This window comes from Equus asinus, chromosome 6 (assembly GCF_041296235.1).
Source record: "Equus asinus isolate D_3611 breed Donkey chromosome 6, EquAss-T2T_v2, whole genome shotgun sequence".
Taxonomy (NCBI): domain Eukaryota; kingdom Metazoa; phylum Chordata; class Mammalia; order Perissodactyla; family Equidae; genus Equus; species Equus asinus.
Genome location: NC_091795.1, coordinates 14,851,004 through 14,872,189, shown reverse-complemented (window position 1 = coordinate 14,872,189; position 21,186 = coordinate 14,851,004). Strand labels below are relative to the sequence as shown.

General features: G+C 42.3%; 1 protein-coding gene across 15 annotated transcripts in view; it reads right to left on the bottom strand.

Annotated features, from left to right (window-relative positions):
- REV1 (REV1 DNA directed polymerase) overlaps positions 1-21,186 on the bottom strand; it is a 92,071-nt gene that overhangs the window by 1,701 nt on the left and 69,184 nt on the right. For 11 of the 15 annotated variants that reach the window (XM_044772973.2, XM_070511634.1, XM_044772972.2 and 8 more), the window contains 9 exons: positions 19,836-19,990; positions 17,105-17,224; positions 10,746-10,966; positions 10,325-10,497; positions 4,884-4,986; positions 3,320-3,485; positions 2,907-3,109; positions 1,441-1,674; positions 630-750 (listed from right to left, as the gene is read on the bottom strand). In XM_044772973.2, coding sequence (XP_044628908.1) covers positions 630-750; positions 1,441-1,674; positions 2,907-3,109; positions 3,320-3,485; positions 4,884-4,986; positions 10,325-10,497; positions 10,746-10,966; positions 17,105-17,224; positions 19,836-19,990 — 1,496 coding nt within the window. The remainder of the gene's footprint in view (positions 1-629; positions 751-1,440; positions 1,675-2,906; positions 3,110-3,319; positions 3,486-4,883; positions 4,987-10,324; positions 10,498-10,745; positions 10,967-17,104; positions 17,225-19,835; positions 19,991-21,186) is intronic. The other 4 variants (XM_070511639.1, XM_070511640.1, XM_044772976.2 and 1 more) reach the window with 1 other exon arrangement.

The window sequence follows — 21,186 nt, the reverse complement described above, 5'->3', positions numbered from 1 at the left end:
AAGGTCATAAGATTCTCAACAAAATATGTCTAAATACTACCACAGGTTCTCTTTCCATCTCCCAAATACAACCCTGAGTACATGCGCACAGGCCTCTTGCCAAGAGTGAAAATGGCAGGAAGTGCAGGCTAGACAATGCCTAGTCTCTCTGCTCGGCCCCTTGCTAATCTGACCTTTGGAGCACTGCACATCTAAAAGGGGGTGCTCCTGAGGATCGAATGGAAGCTCCACAGGGAGGTGCCTCCCACAGTTCAGCAGCCAATCTTCTGTTTTCATAGTAAATGTGGTGACTGACACATGTTCAAAAACCTTCAGATTTTGTTTTAAACCTACTGTTATCAGTCTCAAGGGACAACAGGCTTGACAAGTATTCAACAGATTTCTGGTAGCATCTTATTCAGACTTTTTAAAGTACAGAATGGTTTTTAAGTCAAGAAGTTACAGATACAAATCCAACTAGGACGATGACAAACTTACCAAGCTGTATACTTGTTCTGCTCTCCACTATGAAGAGCCCTTACCATGACTGACAGCTTAGATTTTGGCCATTATCGACAACAGTAATCACACACAACAATGACTTCATGCTGTCATCTTTGTTTTTGTTACACGTCAACTCCGAGGCTTACCAGATGCGCCGGCCGGCGGCTGCTGAGGGCTTTTCTCTCCCTGCCTTTGTCTTTGATCGTATGCTGCTTTCAGCTCCTTCTGCAGCTCAGGAGGAAGGGCAGCGAACACCTCAGGGTCCACCTCGTGGAAAAAAAGTTCAAAGTCAAACCTGAGCTGATCCCATACAGCAGCTGCTTTATACTTTTCACAAAACTGACTTTGTTTTCAAATCATACTTCTCTAATCTGTATGAATTCTTAACAGGTCCTCAATATCAAAGCTCATTAAATTCTCAAACAAGGTTTTAAGGTGAGAATAGTAATAAAATTTTGACTGTGAATTGATTTAAAAAAAAAAACCCAACTAAAGAACAACCAGGGCAAGAAGTACTAACAGAAAATGAGAAGCAAAACACAGGAAAACAGGCTCATCTGTGATGGTTTTAAACATCAAACTTAGATTGTGTTAGTGTCCGTCGTGTGTGATTACACCTCCACCCTCTCACTCCACTGTGGCCCAGTGATCTCTGACCAATGAAACAGGAGAACTTCTCTTTCTTTCTGGGTGGAGGTGTTAAGCACCTACACGGCACAGCCCCCCTCGTCCCTGCCCTCTGGTGCCACACACTGTTGCTTCAGGAGAGGGAGCTCTTGTCAGTCTACATCCTGTGGGTGGTGTGGAGACAGGCCAACCCCTCCTCCCCAACAACATGGTGTCAGCCACTGAGATTTTAGGGTGCAAAAGAAAAATGGGAATGAGACAAGCCTGGAGCTGGAGTAGGATGGGTGAGAATATTTCAACTCTGGTAGAAGGTCCCTGAATTTAACTTACCTGTGAAAATGCTGGAAGGGCTATTACATTAATTCCTGTATCACTGTTAGATTCCTGAGGTTCTGGTATTTGTAACAAAACTGTCCCAACTGGTTGTGGCAAAATTCCCGTGTTACAGCCATTTACTGGTTCTTTCTTTTTGTCGCCATGCGCCTCTCCTTGCTGAGCAGCACAAACTTGCTCCACTTGTTCTCGGAGATCAGGTGGAAGCGCTTCCAAAACGGACTGATCGAGCTACAAAAGAGCACACGTAACGAGCTTGAGGAGGGTACAGCACTCAGAGACGATGTGTTTGGAGAGTGAATGTATCACTTTAATTTCAATGTGAACATCCTGGATGATGAACATGAGGTCAGATAACTAGGCTAGGAAAGCTCCCCCCAGAACCAGCATATTTTTGGACTGTCTTGGCCTTTAGCCATAAGTCTGAGAAGTAATGTGTGGGGTCTGGAGATGACAAGTGTACACGAGTGGCCAGCAGCACGGGATCAGGTAAGTCCAACAATACTGAGTGACTCTCCTGTAATAGGGGCAGACAGACAGGTGGAGCCTTTGTCAAGGTCAAATCTTAGACCCCTCGCAGGGGGCAGGGGCAGGGCCAAGGCCTAAGGCACACGTCAAATTTCTGGGATGGGAAATTAAGAGAGTCCTGCATCAGAAGTTTACCCTTCAGACAGGAGACTATCTGCCCCAAAAGAGAAACAGCTCTAGTCTGAGAGCAGCAAGCTAGAAAAAAGGGATTCTAGAAGCTAACTTTTCTCCAGCCTACATACCAGAACCCTCTGCCCATCCGTGCACATCCCTTTAGAAACGCACGATCTCATGAGCTGGGAGGCCAACCTTACCTTGCCAGGGAGCAGCTAATTTTAGAAACAGCAACTGGGACCCAACGCAAGCATGTCACAACTGTCCCTTCCCTACCTTCTCTAGCCTTCAGCCAACACGGACATCTCCTTCAGCCTCCTACTATTCAGGGAAGCAGAGAAACTGACTTTCCCAATAGAGCTTAAAGGGCTATCTTAAGCTTCCAAGGAGCAAAAGTTCCAACAGCAGGCCACGTTTACAGCTCACCCCAACTGAATTAATAGCTTACGTCAGGAAAATCATTCACCCTATAGAGAGAACTGTTTGCAAATGCTGCAAGAAAAATCTTTGACATAAGGCCTCTCTACTAATGATCACCAAAGCTGCGCTATTGAACAGAGCGCTCCGTGTGATTAGCACTGTCACAGGGGAAGTGGCTGCTGACAGTGGCAGTTTACGAACCTGGCTGTCATCTATGTTTCACAACCTGCAAGAACGGCAAACCTCTGCAAAGCACAATCTTTCACCTAACTCATTTCCCGGTGGAACGCAGCCACATCACGGTCCGCCCTAGCCAGCAGCCTCATCAAGAAGGTCAAACACCATTCCGACTGTAAAGCCACTTTCACACTTACATCGTATACAGAAGTATAAAACTATACCTGGGAAGGTGACGGGACCTCTATACTCAGGTTAAGTCTTGACTTTAAACTGATGGGAGCATGTAGACCATTCCACTTCCCTGAAGACTCAGCTTTGCTAACGACAGGACTGATACCTGATGTCAGATGTGTAGAAAAAGATGGCAAGAGAGCGCAAGTTCTAGAGGCAGATGCTACTTCCAGATCCATGGCAGCCAGAAATACTGAAAGTACAATACAAAAACAGCTTCTTCAGATCACTGAGGGGAGAGGGGGCTTCAGTCCATTGCAAATAAACTTTATTAATCATAATTCAGAATGTCAACTGTTTCTTAAACAGTTACACAGAACCGCGTCAGAACACTTGTAGATTAACTTAGCTTTCCTACGGATAACAGCGGCACCCAAGCGAGAGCCACGCGGACGACGCTGACCTTCCTTGTGCTCCTCGTCTGCAGGTTTCTTAGCTTTCTGGACTTGGAAGAGATCAAGGACAGAGTGTGACCCACCAGGAAAGTGGCCTGATGGAAGCGATGGGCGAGTGGGACCGGCGGAAGGGTTTGCATTCGCAGGAACCAGCTGATTCACATGAATCCCAACCTAGAACCAGAATAATAAATGTGTTCCTAGGAAAACTAAAGTGAAAATATGAATTCAACTAGCAAAATTCTCAGCTAATTCTTTACTATCCTCTAGATCCTCTTTCTAGAATAAAAAGTTAAATGGAAGTATTCAAACAAACAGCCTTCTATATGACTTATTACAAAAACTACTTCTATCCTAGCTGGTGAGCGGTTATCAGCTCAATCTGAGAGTACCCCATTCTACCCAAATATACTACAATCTCTTCAAAATCAGAAAATCCAAAAAAGTGCAATACTGTGTCCCACTGAAGTTCTAGTCAACTAAGTTTTTAAAAAGTAAGATATAAAAAAAATTCAAATAGGGGACAATCTACTTGCAACCTTACTTTATCTACCATTTTTCTTTTTAAAATGAAGTACTTTTCAAATAAAAAATGGGCTTGGGGGATGGGATGGGCAGTGGGGACCCCGCTGGTATCTGTACAGATACCACCACCCCACACACGCCCCCATAAAACCTTACAACAGGATTTCAGGAAGAAGTTTTAATCGTGGCGGGCTCAGCAACTTCTTAATCCTTCCACAAAACCTACACCAAGCCAATAGCAATCCTTTACTCACATATGTGCACTCAGGCACCGAACCTATGAAGGTTAATCCTCAAGAACAGAAAATTGCCGTTTTTACATTTTTTTTTTTTAAAGATTTTATTTTTTCCTTTTTCTCCCCAAAGCCCCCTGGGTACATAGTTATATATTCTTCGTTGTGGGTCCTTCTAGTTGTGGCACGTGGGACGCTGCCTCAGCGTGGTTTGATGAGCACTGCCATGTCCGCGCCCAGGATTCGAACCAACGAAACACTAGGCCGCCTGCAGCGGAGCGCGCGAACTTAACCACTCGGCCACGGGGCCAGCCCCCGTTTTTACATTTTTGATGCCCTCTCGCCTATCCGTTCCAAAGGCGTCTTCCTGTGCCTGTGGCAAACCCTCCCTCCTAGAGCGTCATTCATCAGGCATAACGTTTCTGATTAAAAACGACCTTAGAGGTACAAGAATTATTTGCAGATTCACACTCCTCGCCGTCCCGTCTACTCCTAGGGGCACGAGAACGGGAAGCAAGATAATGCAAGCCAGATCAGTCTTAGTAAGAGAAAGGCACTCATATAAAAATTGAAGATACAAAATTATTGTTCTAGGCAGAAAACAAAGAGCTGTCAGAAAAAATCTGACTCTTCTCTGAAAAGTAAGATGAAGTCAAATGAGAAAGTCAGGAGCTTTTCGGTTCTGTTCTCGTATCACCGCCAAAGAAGCTGAAAGCTGGCCTATAACCCTGCACCTCACCAGGACCACGCTCAGATAAGCCTCAAACGAGAAAACACGACAGGAAGTCAGGATGTAAAACCGTTACACACTTACCCCTCTCATATCCGCTATGTTGAGTTTCATCATATGAAACATGTTTAATGTGGCCTTTCCAATTATTTTCGCACTGTCTGTTGCCTGGTCAAGAGTTATGGTCCTGTAAGTGACAGAATCAACTTTTTTAAAGGAACAAAAATTACATCCCATACGTATTCACTAGTGCCTCAGTAGCATGGAACTGTGTAAAAGTTACAGAAAAGTTGTAAAGAAACTAACAAAAGGTTTAAATAATTAAGTACTAATTATAATTCTTAAAAATGAATGAGACAGCCTTCCTTGAAGGCAGTAATACCACATTAATCACACTGGCAGCAAGGGGGAAAAGAAAAGTCACAAAGAACACTAGAACTTAAAGATACAAACTAATGGTGAACCTGTCCAAGATAAGTTGGATTTTTTTTTTAAAAAAAGATGTATTTTAGATAAAGCATACATAAATATAAGCATACTGTGTTGCAACTAAAGCATGAATAAGTGCAAAATTTTAGGTTCCAAGAAAATACAATTCTTAGATCTTTAAGAACTCTTGAAGGAGGACTGGTGAATCTTCCAGCATGATTAGGTGCCAAAAATTATATTTATTGTATTTATTTTTTCAGTACCATGAGGATATTATGTATTCATCTATGAAAAGTGCCTCTTTTTTTTGGTGAGGAAGATTGTCCCTGAGCTAACATCTGTTGCCAGTCTTCCTCTGATTTATGTGGGATGCTGCCACAGCGTGGCTTTATGAGTGGTGCTAGGTCCACGCCCAAGATCTGAACCTGTGAACCCAGGGCCACTGAAGCAGAGCATGTGAACTTAACCACTACACCAGCAGACCAGCCCTGAAAAGTGCCTGTTTCTTTAAGGAAATCATTTGCACAGTATTTCCATTGATTTGTTACTTAATAAAGACAGAAAAACTTAAAAGCAAGACGTTTAGTAGACCATGGTGGTGTATCTTTCTTTCTTTCTGAAGCACCACTAAACTGACGTGAAATGATTTTTGAAAGGTATAAACTCTTAAAAGACAGAAATGGGAGAGGAGACTAGAGGAAAAACGTTTCTAATTTAGAACATTGAAAGCAAGCCAGTAAACGCCAAGCTACCAAACGCCTGCTCAATGCCTTAACAAGGCTCCGACTTGGGATATGCCAATTTCTGCCCTGGGCCCCAGAGAAGCTGGTGATTCGAGGCGTCAGGTCCCTGTGATAGGAGCAGAGATGACGAGGCTGAGACTCGCAGAGGTCCCCTCTCCCCGCTGTGGAAGCCCTGTCACACACGGGAACGCCGACACAGAGCAGCCACGAGGCATCACACAGCTAAGGACGAGTGAAGCACGGCACTCGCCACAGAAACCCCCATCCGTGCTTTCTCCCCAGCCCTCTCCCTACCGCCTACCCAGAACTCGGCTGCCACCTCCACCGTCTCACCCGCCTGGGCAGGAGGCTGGAGGATGTCCTCCTAGGGAAACGGACAAGCCTAAGAGACAAAGCGCAGACCCTGCCACTTGGTGTGGGAACCCAAGACCAGGCCTCCAACCACACACACCCTGAAGCCCTCTGGTCTACACGTCCCACAAAGAAGCCAGAGGTTCCAAAGGCCATTTTAGCAGCTCATGAACAGCCGGCCAAGAACTACCAGACAGACACCTGAAAGAAACCTCACACAAGACAGCAACCAGAACAGGAACTCGGAGAAACAGACTGACACGGGGACTGGGAGAGTACTTAAGAGATAAGAGCGAATACTGCATCTGTGAAATAAGAGATACTATAAATATTTAAATGTCCAAAGATAAAAAGGACACTCTGAAATTTAAAATGTTAGTAGAAACAAAAAATTTAATACTGAAAAAGTACCTGGCACAAAGACAAAGACCAACCAACAAAATTCCAGAACCTCTGAGACAAAGAGAAAATCCTGGAGGCTCCAGAGAGAAAAAGAGAGATCTCCCGTAAACAACAGGCAATCAGAAGAGCACTGAACTTCTCAACAGTGACCCTGAAAAAAAGACGACAAGCGAGCCTTTAAACGTCTGAGGAAAATGGTTTCTAACTTATATTTGTAACATTTAAGTCAGCAAAACTATTGAGCATGAGGACAGACAGATTCAAAAAACTGCACCCACGCATTCCTTCTCAGTAAAATACTAAAGAGAGAGAGCGGGGATCCAGGAAAATAGGGACCAACACAGATCACAGAGAGGGGACATCCCAGGGCTCCAGCTCTGCAACAGATCTTACACTGACCCAGACAGGAGGAGCAGGCTAGAGGGCCGGCAGAAGACCACACCAACAGACCACTATGTACTGAAACACACCAGGAGGGGGTCTGGGGATAAACTGAGTGCCAAACTCACAAAAAAGCACACAAACAAAATAAGATACTCAGTAATTCCAGGAAAAACAAGTTCAACAGGAAAGGAAATGTGATCATAGTGGACTATAAGGATCAGCTATGTACAGGACGTACATGGTCATAATAATGTAACACTAGATAGTGATTGAACAAAAAACGACAACTTTATTGGGGGCAAAGGAAATACACAGATACAGGAAACAGCAACAGGCAATGGGAGAGGAGAACAAATCCTCATCCACATAAAAAGTCAGTAGACATTTTGCAAACCTAAAATAAGCTAGAAATAGCAGTTCAAGTAAGTATCCAGAAATATGGATGGAAATACCACAAGAAACCACTAAAAGTTGAAAAGAATGCCACTCAGAGGTGGGGAGTAGTGCAAAGGACTGAAAGCCTTGTATCTGTACTTTTCAATTACATGTACTACTTTGATTAAAAAAAGTTATATATATACACACACACATGCACACAATTTAAATTAAAAACACACATACACAAAAGAATTCCAAGGGGGAAAAAATTCTTTCCCCAAAAAGAAAATCGTTACAAGAAAAATCTTCCTAAGTGACAATCAAGCCACAGATCTCAATCTACATGTAGCTCTCGGACACGCAACTTAAGGTTTGTCATTTTATTACACAATTATAATGTATCAGAGTCTGGGAGTCACACCATTGCCACGCAGCTTTTGATTAAGGCCAATCAGAAGAGACTATAAAATCAGACTGTGAAGTACCACTTCTGAATCTTCTCAACCAAACATTACCTCCGTGAGACTACAGACAGGGTCCAGCAACTTTTCTGTAAAGAGCCACACAGTAAACAGCTTCTGCTTTGTGGTCTCTTCCACTTATTCTTCATTTTTTACAACTTTTTATATAACTTTATATATTCTTAGCTCACACAAATCACATAAAAACAGACCACAGGCTGGATTTGGCCCACAGGAAACAGTGTGTTAAGCCCAGAATTAGAGGCAGTATTAGGGTCAGTATTATAATATTTCATAATCCCTCACCTTTCTTATGCAGTCACACCACCACCAAAATTTAAGATTTAAGTTAATGGCTTATCGGCGAACTACATGTTGGTAACACTTATAAAATTACACCGTTTCAATTAGTGATGTGCTCCTTTTGCATTATCATGTCTCATCCAAAGTTAATATTTTATGGGCACAGCAAAATGCATGCTTTATCGTCAGCAATGCCCAGCAGATGTGGAACTGTCCTGTGTTACTACACAGAGTCCTCGTCTTGTGAGAGAGAAACACTGAAATACCTGTGGAAGAAAACGATACGGTATCTGAGACTGGCTTCAAAATAACCCGGGGGGAGGGGAGGAGGAACGGCACACCGGGAGCCAGCACAACTGCTGCTGAAACAGGTGATGGGCAACGCGGGCATTCACTGTACTCTTCTTTCTACTTTGTTCATAAGAAAACTTTTTTAAGTTTAGGACAAAAATGGGACAAATACCAAAAGCAAGCATCTATGTACTTACAAAATAGCTAAATGAATATTATCCTTGAATTGGGGGCAATAAAGTATAATTAATCTCAATTTTTTAAACACTGTAATTAGATTTTTGGAGTACCTAGATTTTCTAAAAAGGATTAAACGAAGGCTGATTTTCTTGTTAAGATTAGACAGAGTGAGCCGCTAAGTATTGCTGAGTGCACCGAAATAGACAATGCTAAGTAACTAAGATATTTAAAAGTGCAGACAAGGCAAGAGACAATCTACCACCACTTCTCTTTCCAAAGGAAAACTAATTTTTGGATGATCCTTTTCATGCATCTTGAATAAAGTTCCAGGTTACATTCCCAGAGAAGGTACTACAAAACTGGATCTGATTTTGTCACAGAAGCCATGTTTAAAAAGATAATTACATTCCTGAGTACGGGCCTAAGACCCAACTTATTATAGAAAAGACCACTGACATTACATCTAACTAACTACCATTTGAAATACGGGTACATCAAAATGTTTATTATTATGCACCAGCCTGGTGGTGTGGTGGTTAAGTTTGTGCGCTCTGCTTCAGCAGGCCCAGGATCATGGGTTCAGATCCCGGGCACAGACCCAACACTGCTCATCAAGCCAAGCTGTGGTGGCATCCTATATACAAAACAGAGGAAGAGTGGCACAGATGTTAGCTCAAGGCCAATCTTCCTCACCAAAAAAAAAAAAAAAAAAAATTTATTAAAATAGGTAAATAGAACAGTCCAAGATTACTAACTGCATAAAAATGTATTTTTTAAATCACATTAATGCCTAATTTATAATCCTTGTTTTCTGGTGAACAAATGCATTAATGATAAAGCTGAAAGCTTTCTGTGTTTGAGAGTAGTCATCACATTACTCTTGGCATATTTAATCTCACTATACACACGAATCTAATATGTATGGTTGGCATGCGCTAACCCTTAAACTATATTTTAGGGTTCCTTATATGTGGCTTTCAGAGTCAACAGTCTCAAAGCTTTGGTTGGTTGATACATAAAAGACAGGGTACTGTGTAGTATCAAATGGCACGCAAAATTAAGTATTTTCATATTGGTCACAAATTTTATACCAAGTTTTATATTAGTGGCCCTCACATTAAAAAATAGGGTTTTTATACATGCTTTCTACCAGTTTTCAGAGACTACAATGATTATCTTTTCACAAACAGAAATTATACCTCCCTCAATGAAGCAAATGTCCCATCAAATCGTTTTTTGCTTTACTATCCTGAACTCTCTCTCCGGGACCCTCTGACCAAAGTCCGGCAAGCATCGCCGTGGTGGCAGGGCTTAGTGCTTCCCTTTCTTTCCGTCCACATGCTGAAGGCAACAGCCCGCAGACCCCATGGACAGGCTGCCGAAGGTCAGCACACATGGACAGGCTGGCCCTGCTACAGGTTCCCGTGCCAGGCTGAACCTGACACATCGACAGAACCAAAGGGCCCTGCGCAGGGGCCTGGCTCTGCAGAAAGTCAACTACTATCACGGCTCACATTCTTCCTTGGTTTTCTTCATTTTCTAATAACTATAACAACCTGCACTGAACTATCGATAGCTGATATCCTTTTTAAGATTAGCTTACCTGGTGAAGTTATCACAAATTCCGTGGCCCCCAAATTTCGCACTTTCCACAGGAGCCCCCGGCTTTCGTACCAGGATTTTGAGAGTCAGGCGTTTACCCTTCACGCCAGCAGCTTCAAGTCGTCGTTGAATTTCTTCTGAAAGATTCAGAAGAAAAGCTTCTGCTTCTTTTGGCTATGGAAAAACAAACCAGAAAAACCGCTGTGTTATTTTCCTATATACCTACCAATCCTTCTTAAGTATTTTAACTTTCAATATTAAACATATATTATTGACCATCCTAAGTGTCTAAACTCAAGCTCTGAGAAGGGCAAATGTTTTAGACTTAACTTCAAGCATGAAGAGTCTAAGGTCTAGGTGAGAGAGGGACTACGTGACAATACACAGAACCTGACAAGGTAAGGCTGGTCAGAGCCGAGTACCTGGGTAAACCGGATTCCATAGTTGATCTCCGCTGACACGGATTTTCTTTCCTTTTCAGTTCGAACTGGTCTATCATCCAAACCACGGCAGAACCTATAAAGCATCTGACCTGTTTTGGGACCAAATTCTTTTTGGAGTTTTGCCATGGTCATATACTGCAAGTCTCCACAAGTTTTAATTCCCAAAGATGTCAACTTGGATTCCATTGAACGTCCAACTCCTACAAAAAAGGATATATATAATATGGTTCTTTAATTCTGCACATAAACTATTAAAAACAATGTAGCAATATGACTATCATTTATATACAAAACTAATTTAAACTAATCTTCCTTTTAGGAATTCTTCAGTGCAAATCATGCTAGAATCTACTTCTCAATTTGAACTCCACATACAGGTGAACAAGAACTTACCAAATATGTAAAAATCAGTTCTCAAAGGCATGTAATATTTATTACTGAGTAATATCAAGATTTCAATTTTATTCACAAAATCAACTAATTAAGTGACAGACTTGTTTAAATGAGTCTATAGTATGACCTACAGGCATACTAGGAGACTCGGAGTATGAGGAATTCTGCTATGATTTCAGTGAGGAACAAACTTCATAAGAGTTTCAGCCACACTTCCTTTGAATGGGAACAAGAACAAGAACTTATGAACCCAGAACTGTTACTTGCTAACCTAACGGGCAAGGTAGTACCAGTGACCTGAGGATGAAGGTTTCTAAGTAAACAAAGTGGCTGGGCGGGGGGGAAGTTGGGGGGGAAGAGTGGCAAGAGACAGACACGGGACACAATGACCGACAGTCAGATTTATCAACAAAGGTTACCTCCCTGAAAAGGTGTAAACCCTCCCACAGCTGGGTCAGCATGCAGCAGTCCCTATGTCATACTCTTAAAAGATGCAAGGTTTGAGCCTCACCCAAAAAAGGATGCTGATGAGTTCTGGTGCTCTCAATTTGCCCAAAAGCTTAACAAATGTATGCATTTCTAGGAAAGATATTTAAGAGTAACCTAGGGAAGGTAAAATTCTTATTAAAATGGTCTCCACACCATCAAATCAGTATTTTCCATCAGTGAGGAAAAGACTATTTCCAGTCTTCTGTAGGATCTCATCAGAGTGCAGAGTGAAGTCTGGCATCTTCTACCCATCACTGTTACTGCTACGTCTAGCTCCTATTCTGAGTGGTCTTCAGTAGAAGGAACAACCAGTCTAGTCCAGGTTCTGCCAGGAGAAGCCCTGGAAGCAGTTATGTGAGACAACGGTTAGGAGGCTGTCAACCTTACTAACCCTATGGCCGTGGAGGCGGGTGAGACAAGTGTAAACCAAGACCACTGATTCCCTAAGAGAAGCTGGATAAAAGGTGTTAAGAGTGCTTCCTTGCACTTGTGCCATTTTAAAGTTCAAGTGGGAACACAGGGCAAGTAAGAATATCTGAGTCTGAGCTAACAGTAACAGAATCCTCCAGAGTACCAGTCACAAAAAGGGGAAATTCTAAGTGAAACTTACCTAGTATTTTTCAAGATGGGGAGGAGAAACCCAAGGGAACGGACAAATCAAATACTGCTTTGGGCACAGTCAGACAGACACATCAACAGCTATTGGTGTAAAGGAAGGGGAGGCTTTTTCTCTCTGGTTTTCCCTCCCATCACTGATTGCCCTGCTCCCCACTCTCGAAATGTGCTCGTGATCTTGCCCTACAGATGTGGGGGCCGATCCACTCTCAGTGACTGGCAGAATCAACGAGACAATCACCATCCCAGGTTAACTGCATGTGTGTAGTGTTGGTGTGGGGCAGGGGGAAACCCTTAGTTTTTGAGAGTATCTTGAGTATACTGAAACAGAATTATTGCTCACTAATAGATACAAAAGAAAGACTATTATATTAAACATCACAAATTAACCACAATCAACATCATCTAATTAAACTGTCCTTCTAGGGAAGAAGAAAAAGATCCTCTCCACTGCAAGCTCAGCTCAAGAAATAGAACGGGCCTGAAGTCGAGGAAGGGAGGGAGGCCTGGGGGGTGGTCTACTCTAACCCCTTTTATGTTGCGTGGGGCGGAAAAATTGAGCTTGGAATCAGCACTGAAACCCCAAGAGGGTTGCTAGTTTAACTGGCTGCATCCTCTAAGTGTTTATAAGGAAAGGAGGCACCGCTAAGGAGAAAACTGAGTCTTGAGGCTGAAATTGAATGCAGTCACCTAGAAAAGAAAAAGTGAATGAAAATATGCTGGCTTAGAACCAAGTCTTCAAGAATGAGAGAAGACAAAGATGTGGAAGCTCACGGTCAAGCTACTGGGACAAAGACTTGGTATTTGTCCTTAAAGTGGGACTATTACTCTAGATTAAAAATGGCCAGTAACGTCTTCTCCTTAGTATCCAGAACTTGACGATCCAATAGACACAGAAGAGTAAAGCTTCAAAGAATACAGTTTCCACCATCTAAATCAGCGCTGTCCAAGAGAACCTTCTGTGATGATGGGAATATTCTACATCTGCGCTGTCCAATCCAACAGGCACTTGCCCATGTGGCTACGGAACAATGAAATGTGGCTGGTGCAACCGAGGAACTCAATTTTAACTTTACGTAACTTTAAATTTCACTAGCTTCACTTGTCTAGTGGCTACCACACCAGGACACTGTAAATCTCCATGGACCCCTACACATTCATGGGGTTTCTCTGAGAATGGAACGAACAAGTGGAAACCAGAGATTGGGTGCACAAACCCAGTGTAGGTTGAACAAGGTGCAAAAGGTCCTTAAATTGAGGGCACATGCATAGGGCAAAAAGCCTTGCAAAAATCCAAAGAACACATAGACATGGTTACCGTATTTAACTAGTTGTTAGAGACAATCCTTTTCATTAAACAGATCTCACTAATTTGTTAGCATAGCTATCACCATTGTTCTGTGGAGTGCCCTAAAACACAAACGTACGAATGTATTTTCCTTCTATGGAGCTACAATAATTGTGCATATTGCACTGGGCACACTACATGCTCAATAAACATTTATGGGCACAGAGGGCATGGGGAGCTGGTGGAGGACAGGGATGCAGATGTTAACACTGACTGTCTTCTGGTCATTGGTTAGACAGCAAAATTTCCTCAAAGCATGTTCCACAAGATGTTAATAAGTACTACATATTCATCTTCAAACGTCTTTGAGGAACTTCTGGTTTTTAACAAAGACAAATAGGTTTCTTTATTGTAAGAATTCTCAGAACTTTTACTGTACGTGAAATCTTTTACTGTACGTGAAATCTTTCTAAAGGAACAGCTCGTATTCTGTCGAAGACACTTTTGGAAAAGACGCATTATAATGCCATTTTTAGGACAGGGAAAACAATAGAGAAGGCTGATATTTTGCATACCTTAAATGTTCTAAATCGGTCTGATTAAGAATTTAGGGATTTTATAAAAGTGAATAAGTTTAAACACATGAAAATCACATGAACAATTCTGAGTGGATACAACCAGGTTTTGAGGCTAGAGAAGGCATGCCAGAGGAAGCCAATCTTGCTGTCCCCCTATCTTTCAGATGTCCCTTACATAATTCAAGGCTGTGCCTAAAAACCGGGACATGTAACTTCATACTTGCCCTTCAAGAAATAAAGTCCCTCTAGCCAGAAAGCAAAGGAAGGTGAAAGGTAAGATTACTAGGTCAAGGAACTGAAATTTCTCTCCTTCTGTGTAAAAAAACCAAAACCAAACAAATAAACAAAACCCACAAAATTGATTCAGTTTAAAGATGATGTTACGAACTCAACTGTATCTGCTCAGAATTCCTATGTTGAAATCCTAATTACAGTACCTCAGAATGTGACTGTAATTGGAGAGAGGACCTTGAAAAAGGTAATTAAGATAAAATGAGGTCAGACAAGTGGGCCCCAAAGCAATATGACTTGTGCCCCCATAAGAAGAGGAGAACAGGACTCAGACGCACAGAGAAGAGATCATGTGAGGACACACGGAGAAGACGGCCGTCTACGAGCCAAGGAGAGAGGCCTCAGGAGAAACCAACCCTGCTGACAACTCAATCATGGACTTCTAGACCCTAGAATCTTGAGAAAATAAACTTGTGTAGTTTAAGCCACCCAGTCTGTGGTATTTGTTATGGCAGCCTGGGTAAACTGACAGAGATGACAGGCACAATAAACTTGAACTCAAATTTCACATGCAGCTTTAAATACTCTTGATTCCTTCTGAGCTAAAACTACAATAAGACGTGTTATTAAAACGGTTTAAACTGTGGTGTCTAATAAGGGTCAGGAAGCTTTAAAACTAACCCACCATAAAACGGCATTTGGGTCAGTTAATATTTTATGGCCTATAACAGAAACTTCTTAGTTCAGATATACTTTTATTAGGCTTAAGAATATGCATGTGAAAATACCACTGAATCCACTTTATTTTTTTATTTTATTTTATAAGATTGTATTTTTCCTTTTTCTCTCCAAAGCCCTGTGGTACATAGTTGTATATTTTTAGTTATGGGTGCTTCTAGTTGTGGTATGTGGGATGCTGCCTCAGCGTGGCCTGACAAGCGGTGCCATGTCTGCGCCCAGGATCTGAACCAGCGAAACCCTGGGCCGCTGAAGCAGAATGCGCAAACTCAACCACTCAGCCACGGGGCTGGCCCTTGCATCCACTTTTAACAAACAAATGAATTCAAAAAACTTTTATCAAAAATGTACTTTCTTGAGGGGCCAGCCTGGTGGCCTGGTGGTTAAGTTCACATGCTATGCTTTGGCGGCCCAGGGTTCACAGGTTCAGATCCTGGGCGTGGACCAACACACCTCTCATCAAGCCATGCTACAGCGACATCCCACATACAAAGCAGGGGAAGACTGGCTTAGATGTCAGTACAGGGACAATCCTCCTCAAGCAAAAAGAGAAAGATGGGCAACAGATGTTAGCTCAGGGCCAATCTCTCTCACCGGAAATAAAAAAAAAAGTACTGTCTTGAACTTTCCCCACCACAAATATAAGGGAGCTTTGTGAAGCCAATGCAAGCTGCTTTATAACAAATAGTAGCGGATTATCTGAAATAGTATCAAGGATTACTATATGGTTTAGAGAAATTTCTTAGAAGGAGCTATCTACCATAGAAGGCTATTCCAAATATTTAATAATTGTGAAATGAATTGTTCTACACACAAAAAATTACATCTATTCAAGGCCTCAAAAGGGCAACATTTTCCAGTTACAATTAATTATAGTCAATCATTTCTCTATGGAAAGATTTTTACATGCTGGGTTAGTTAACCACACAGTAACTACAGAAAAATATAAAATAACTAGACATCCTGCCCCTTAGATGAGAAAGGCGTAGATGAAAGTTTCACTTCAACTTCTGCATTAACAAAATACAGTATTTCATCTTTAGGTTTTCTTCTTTTTTTTGAGGAAGATTATCCCTGACCTAACTACTGCCAATCCTCCTCTTTTTGCTGAGGAAGACTGGCCCTGAGCTAACATCCGTGCCCGTCTTCCTCTACTGTATACGCGGGACACCTACCACAGCATGGTGTGCCAAGCAGTGCCGTGTCCACACCCGGGATCCGAATCAGCAAACCCCGGGCCACCGAAACCACTGCACCACTGGAGCAGCCTCTATTCTTCTTAATATGGTTCATTTATTTTCTATTTTTACAACTATTTGCTTACTAAACTCAGAAAACTGTCATCAGTCCAGCAGGAAAATTTCATAAATAGGGGAAGTGATTCTCAAAACTTTATCTTTGGCCTAGAAGTACACTTATCTCAATTATGACTTATTTAAAGGACCAAAAGCCATGGGGCCGGCCCGGTGGCACAGCGGTTAAGTTTGCACATTCCCCTTCTCAGCGGCCCGGGGTTCACCGGTTCAGATCCCGGATGCAGACATGGCACCGCTTGGCACACCATGCTGTGGTAGGCGTCCCACATACAAAGTAGAGAAAGATGGGCATGATGTTAGCTCAGGGCCAGGCTTCCTCAGCAAAAAAGAGGAGGACTGGCAGTAGTTACCTTAGGGCTAATCTTCCTCAAAAAAATAAATAAATAAAGGACCAAAAGCTAATTTCATTACATTCCCTTTAAAAATTCATTACATTCCTTGATCTTGCTACTTGAGAAAAGCTTAAAGTAAAACACATGAGAAGCAAAACTAAAATGTAACATAAGGCCCTGGTAAAAGAATTGAGGGGACACTCATGGTGGAATTCCAAATTGTGTTTCTCCTGACATGCAATAATAGATCAAAAAAATTTTTAACTCATGTTTTGGAAGAGATATAATGTAGAATTATGAAAAACACTAACAAATGTTTCCAACAAATAAAAGTTAAAAGGAAAAGACCTGTATTTACCTGGCAGATTCGTAACCAGCTGCCCTCTGATAAAATCGTCTACGTCCTCTGGTTTTAAGTGGTACTGGCCATCAGGTTTTGCTTTTCTAGTTGCCATTCTAGCCAGGAGAATATTAGAACCTATAAAGTTAAAAAACAAAAGAAAATTGCTCAAGAAATATTCACCACAATAATTTTTTAAATTTCTTAACAAAGACATCTACAGACAGGTTACTTAGGAAATTTCTAAATCAACGAAAAGATTTTGCAATTTTGATCATTTCAAATACAGTACAAAACTGGCAGAATTTTGTTAAGTATTACAGATTATAATCAGTATGGTTACTAGACAGAGGTTCTCTTTGTTCCAAAATAAATGCCACTTCAACATCTCCCAGCCAGGGAAAGGAACGGAGATTGCAGTCCTCATCATAAGATTGGGGTTTATAGGAACTGAGAGCAGTGGTCAGACGTTAGTTCACTTTACCAACCCCCAGCCCCAGGCTAGGGAGGGAAATAAGGCCAGAGGAATGCTATTGGACTGGGGAAAAACTAAAGCCTGAGGCAACAGAAGTCACCCTCCAAGATCAGAACCGGCGCAGCAGAAACTGAGGGCATGAGGCTGTTAAAGACAAAGACGGATGCTGACGTGAGCTCCAAGGTGTGGTCTGGACAGGGATGACTAACCAGAGCACAGGCAAAGGCTCCCGGGGGCTGAGACGGCACCAGGGCTCTGACAAACCAGGACGTCAGCTGAACCTCTACGAAAGTAACAGAATCTCCAGAAATTACGGAATACTTACATAAAGAACATGTCTTGGTTTTATGGAAGACTTTCATAAAACTATGTGTTTTCCTATAATAAATATAAAGATACCCATGAAGAGAAAAAGTTCTGGAAAGTCACACCAAAATAATAAAGGTGGTTGAGTTTTGGAGAAGAAAAGTGGGCTGAAGAGTAGAAATATCTTGTGAGATTTTCATTTTAACTATATGCTGGAACTTAAAAGAATGCATTCACATCATCACGCTTGTACGTTAAAAATAAGTACAATTAAAAAAAAACAAAACTCTACAGCCAGGCCTGATACTGGAATATAGAAGGTAGGTCCTAAATGAATGCTGAGAAGGCTCTGCAGGCCAAACACCAGGGAGTACAAATGCAGGCTAGCTCGTAACTGGAGGATGTTATGAATGTATTAATCATGTTTTTCATTTTCTGTATCTTATGACTTGACATCTTAAAAATCCTGCCGGTGGGGAGACTGCCCTCCCAGAGCTAATTCCTAAAGATAGCACACGACTTCCTTGGGAGCAGCCTCTCATACGCAGGCCAACCACTTCAAACCACCTCCTTATCAAACTCACACACAGCAAGCCAGTGTTTCTCCTGCTCTAAATTATCCCAGGGCCAGGTACCAGGTAACTGGAGACGCTCAGACAGCCCTAAGACCGCGGGAACTACCCAGAGTAGCCAGTCCTAAGCTGTTTACTCTGCCCTGTCTGACCTTTCCCAGAGAAACCCCAACCAAGGTCCTGGCCCAGGATTTCCCCTCACTCCTGCTCCTGCCTCCTGAGCAAAACCTGGTGCTTCCCCTTGTGGTGTGGCATGACCCCTCCTCTTCTTGGGAAGTATAAGTAATAAAAATCTTTCAACAGCATTGGCCTGTGTGCTCACTCAGATAAATTAAAATTCCAAGGGTACAAATGAGATAGGGAACTTTAGAAGGGTTTTGAATGAGAATGGAGCAGTACTGTCTGGAAGTGACAGGGGCAAGCTAAGAGAAAGTTATCTCCACCTTCCAAGCCTGTGGCACACAGAGTACGGCAGGGACAAATGGGATCCACTTGAGAAAATGGCAAGAAAAGAGGCATCTTGAGAAAAGGTACTGAGTACATTCAGAAAGGGGTGACTCAGGGAAGCCTAGGTATGACAGAGAGAGTTCCATAGCGCACAGCTGGAAGACTGAAGAAAAGAAGGATAAATGATGGGAGGAGCTGAGGACACAACGGGCAGGACTTAAAGATAAAAGAGATAAGGGGCGGTGAGAGACGGGACAATCTGTAAGGGCACTTGTCAGTAAGCGTGACTTCTGGAACTGAGAGAGTGAAGACAGGACTGGTTGAGATCCAGGAAGCTAAGGTTCAGAAAGTAACTGAATTACAAGACTCATACTTAACAACACAACTCTGAATTCCCCCCACCACACGGCTTTAAATATGGCCTCTGTTTACTTGAAAAAAAAATACAGCTTACAAATATTGAATTCAATTCTCTCTGTTTTTTTCCTTCTTCTTTCTCTCCCCAAAGCCCCCCAGTACACAGTTGTATATTGTAGTTACGGTCCTGCTGGTTGTGGCATGTGGGACGCCACCTCAGCATGGCCTGACAAGTGGTGCCATGTCCACGCCCACGATCCAAACTGGTGAAACCCCAGGCCGTCAAAGTAGAGCGCACGAACTTAACCACTCAGCCACGGGGCCAGGCCCCAATTCTCTCCATTTCTGATGAACAAGTAAAAATTATTCCAACTTGCTTATTCCAAAGATATTATCACCCAAGTGCATTTCCAACACGTTTGTCTCTGTATTGCACAACTGTGAGCAACACCAAGAGCTATTTTAGAAGTGAGAGGCCTATGCAGTAAGGTAATAAAATCTAAAAATCACTCCTAAAAGTTAAGTGATACTCAATGATCCCAAAGCAATGCTTTGAGTAAAATGAATAGTAGGAGATAAGCTGGATACTAACCAATTCCAACAGAAGCAGCACATTTAGTCTGGTCTTTGATTTCCATGCGGACAGCATTTGCAAATTCGTCAGGAGTAAGTCTGGTCTCTGCAAGGATTTCAGTGATGTCTACTAGTGCTTCATCACAACTGACAGCCTCGATGTGATGTGTATAGCTATCAACACAAAGCAAAGGCAATGAATCAGCCACAGCCTGCCGTCTGGTAGACACAAATGTTGCAAAATAGAGCCTTCCTATTGTGTCTTTCTTCAACACTTCCTTAATGAGACTTAGAAGGCTAAAAAATATTAACATTTTTAATTAAATTGGCCCCAGTGGCATTATTTAGTCATCGAATTTTTAACTGCAAAGTTAGTGTTTCTCTTTTTCCATATTAAGTACCAAAAACACAGCAGAAATTTTTATTCCAGTTTCTCTACAGTGAGAGTACCTTTGTAAACCTCTCAAGAGTCCAACAGCAGTGGATGAATTAGAACTGTTGTAACATTTAATCTAATAAATTTTCAAACATGGTTTACCAGAATCCTTAAGGAATAGAAAAATCACACAAATCAGTCAAACAAGTAACCAAGCCGCTCCTAAATAAAAATACCACAATTGGGTTTTGTTTTTTGGTCATGATCTACCCATACAAAGGACTTGTTTTAATAGCTAGAGAAGAGGAAAGGAAAAGAACTGCCACGTGGCTCTGATGCTAATTAAATACGTGGAAATGAGAGGCAACCAGAAAGGCCTCCGGATCAAAAATATATCTTCAATGATCCACTTGGAACGTATACTAGAGGGCCAGGTCTCCTCTCTTACCTACACCTTACTGTAGGTCACAATCAGATTAGTATCTAGGTCCCTTTAAGAAAGGAGTGTTTTGTTTACACTGAAGTGAAGTATGGAACCTGTTGGAGCAGAAGACCTGCCATGAGGAGCCCTGCTTCACAGTGAAAGCTGCCCCAAGGCACAGGGAACTTAACTCTGAGGCAGCATTTCCAAAGAGTGGGAGGAGAACACTGTGAATTTTTTTTCCAAAGAACAGCCACACGACACCGAAAATGTCTCCACAGACAAAAATTATACCAGGACTGGTATGCATCATGGCTCTTCCTCAGATCCTCCTGATCAGAGGTTCGGGCTGGTAGTTTGCTCAAGGCTCTTGAGACCCAGGACAAAGCAGGACCACTGCTCAGCCCAGTCACCCATTCCCAGACCTCATGTGGATACTACTCCTGACCTCAGCTTTAGAACAGGACTTAAAAAGCATACTTTCCACCAGGTAACACCAACGTTCCCATATTTGGGGTCTTAAGGACAGCTGTGATTATAACTGGCTTATCATTCAGCACTCAATCCCATACA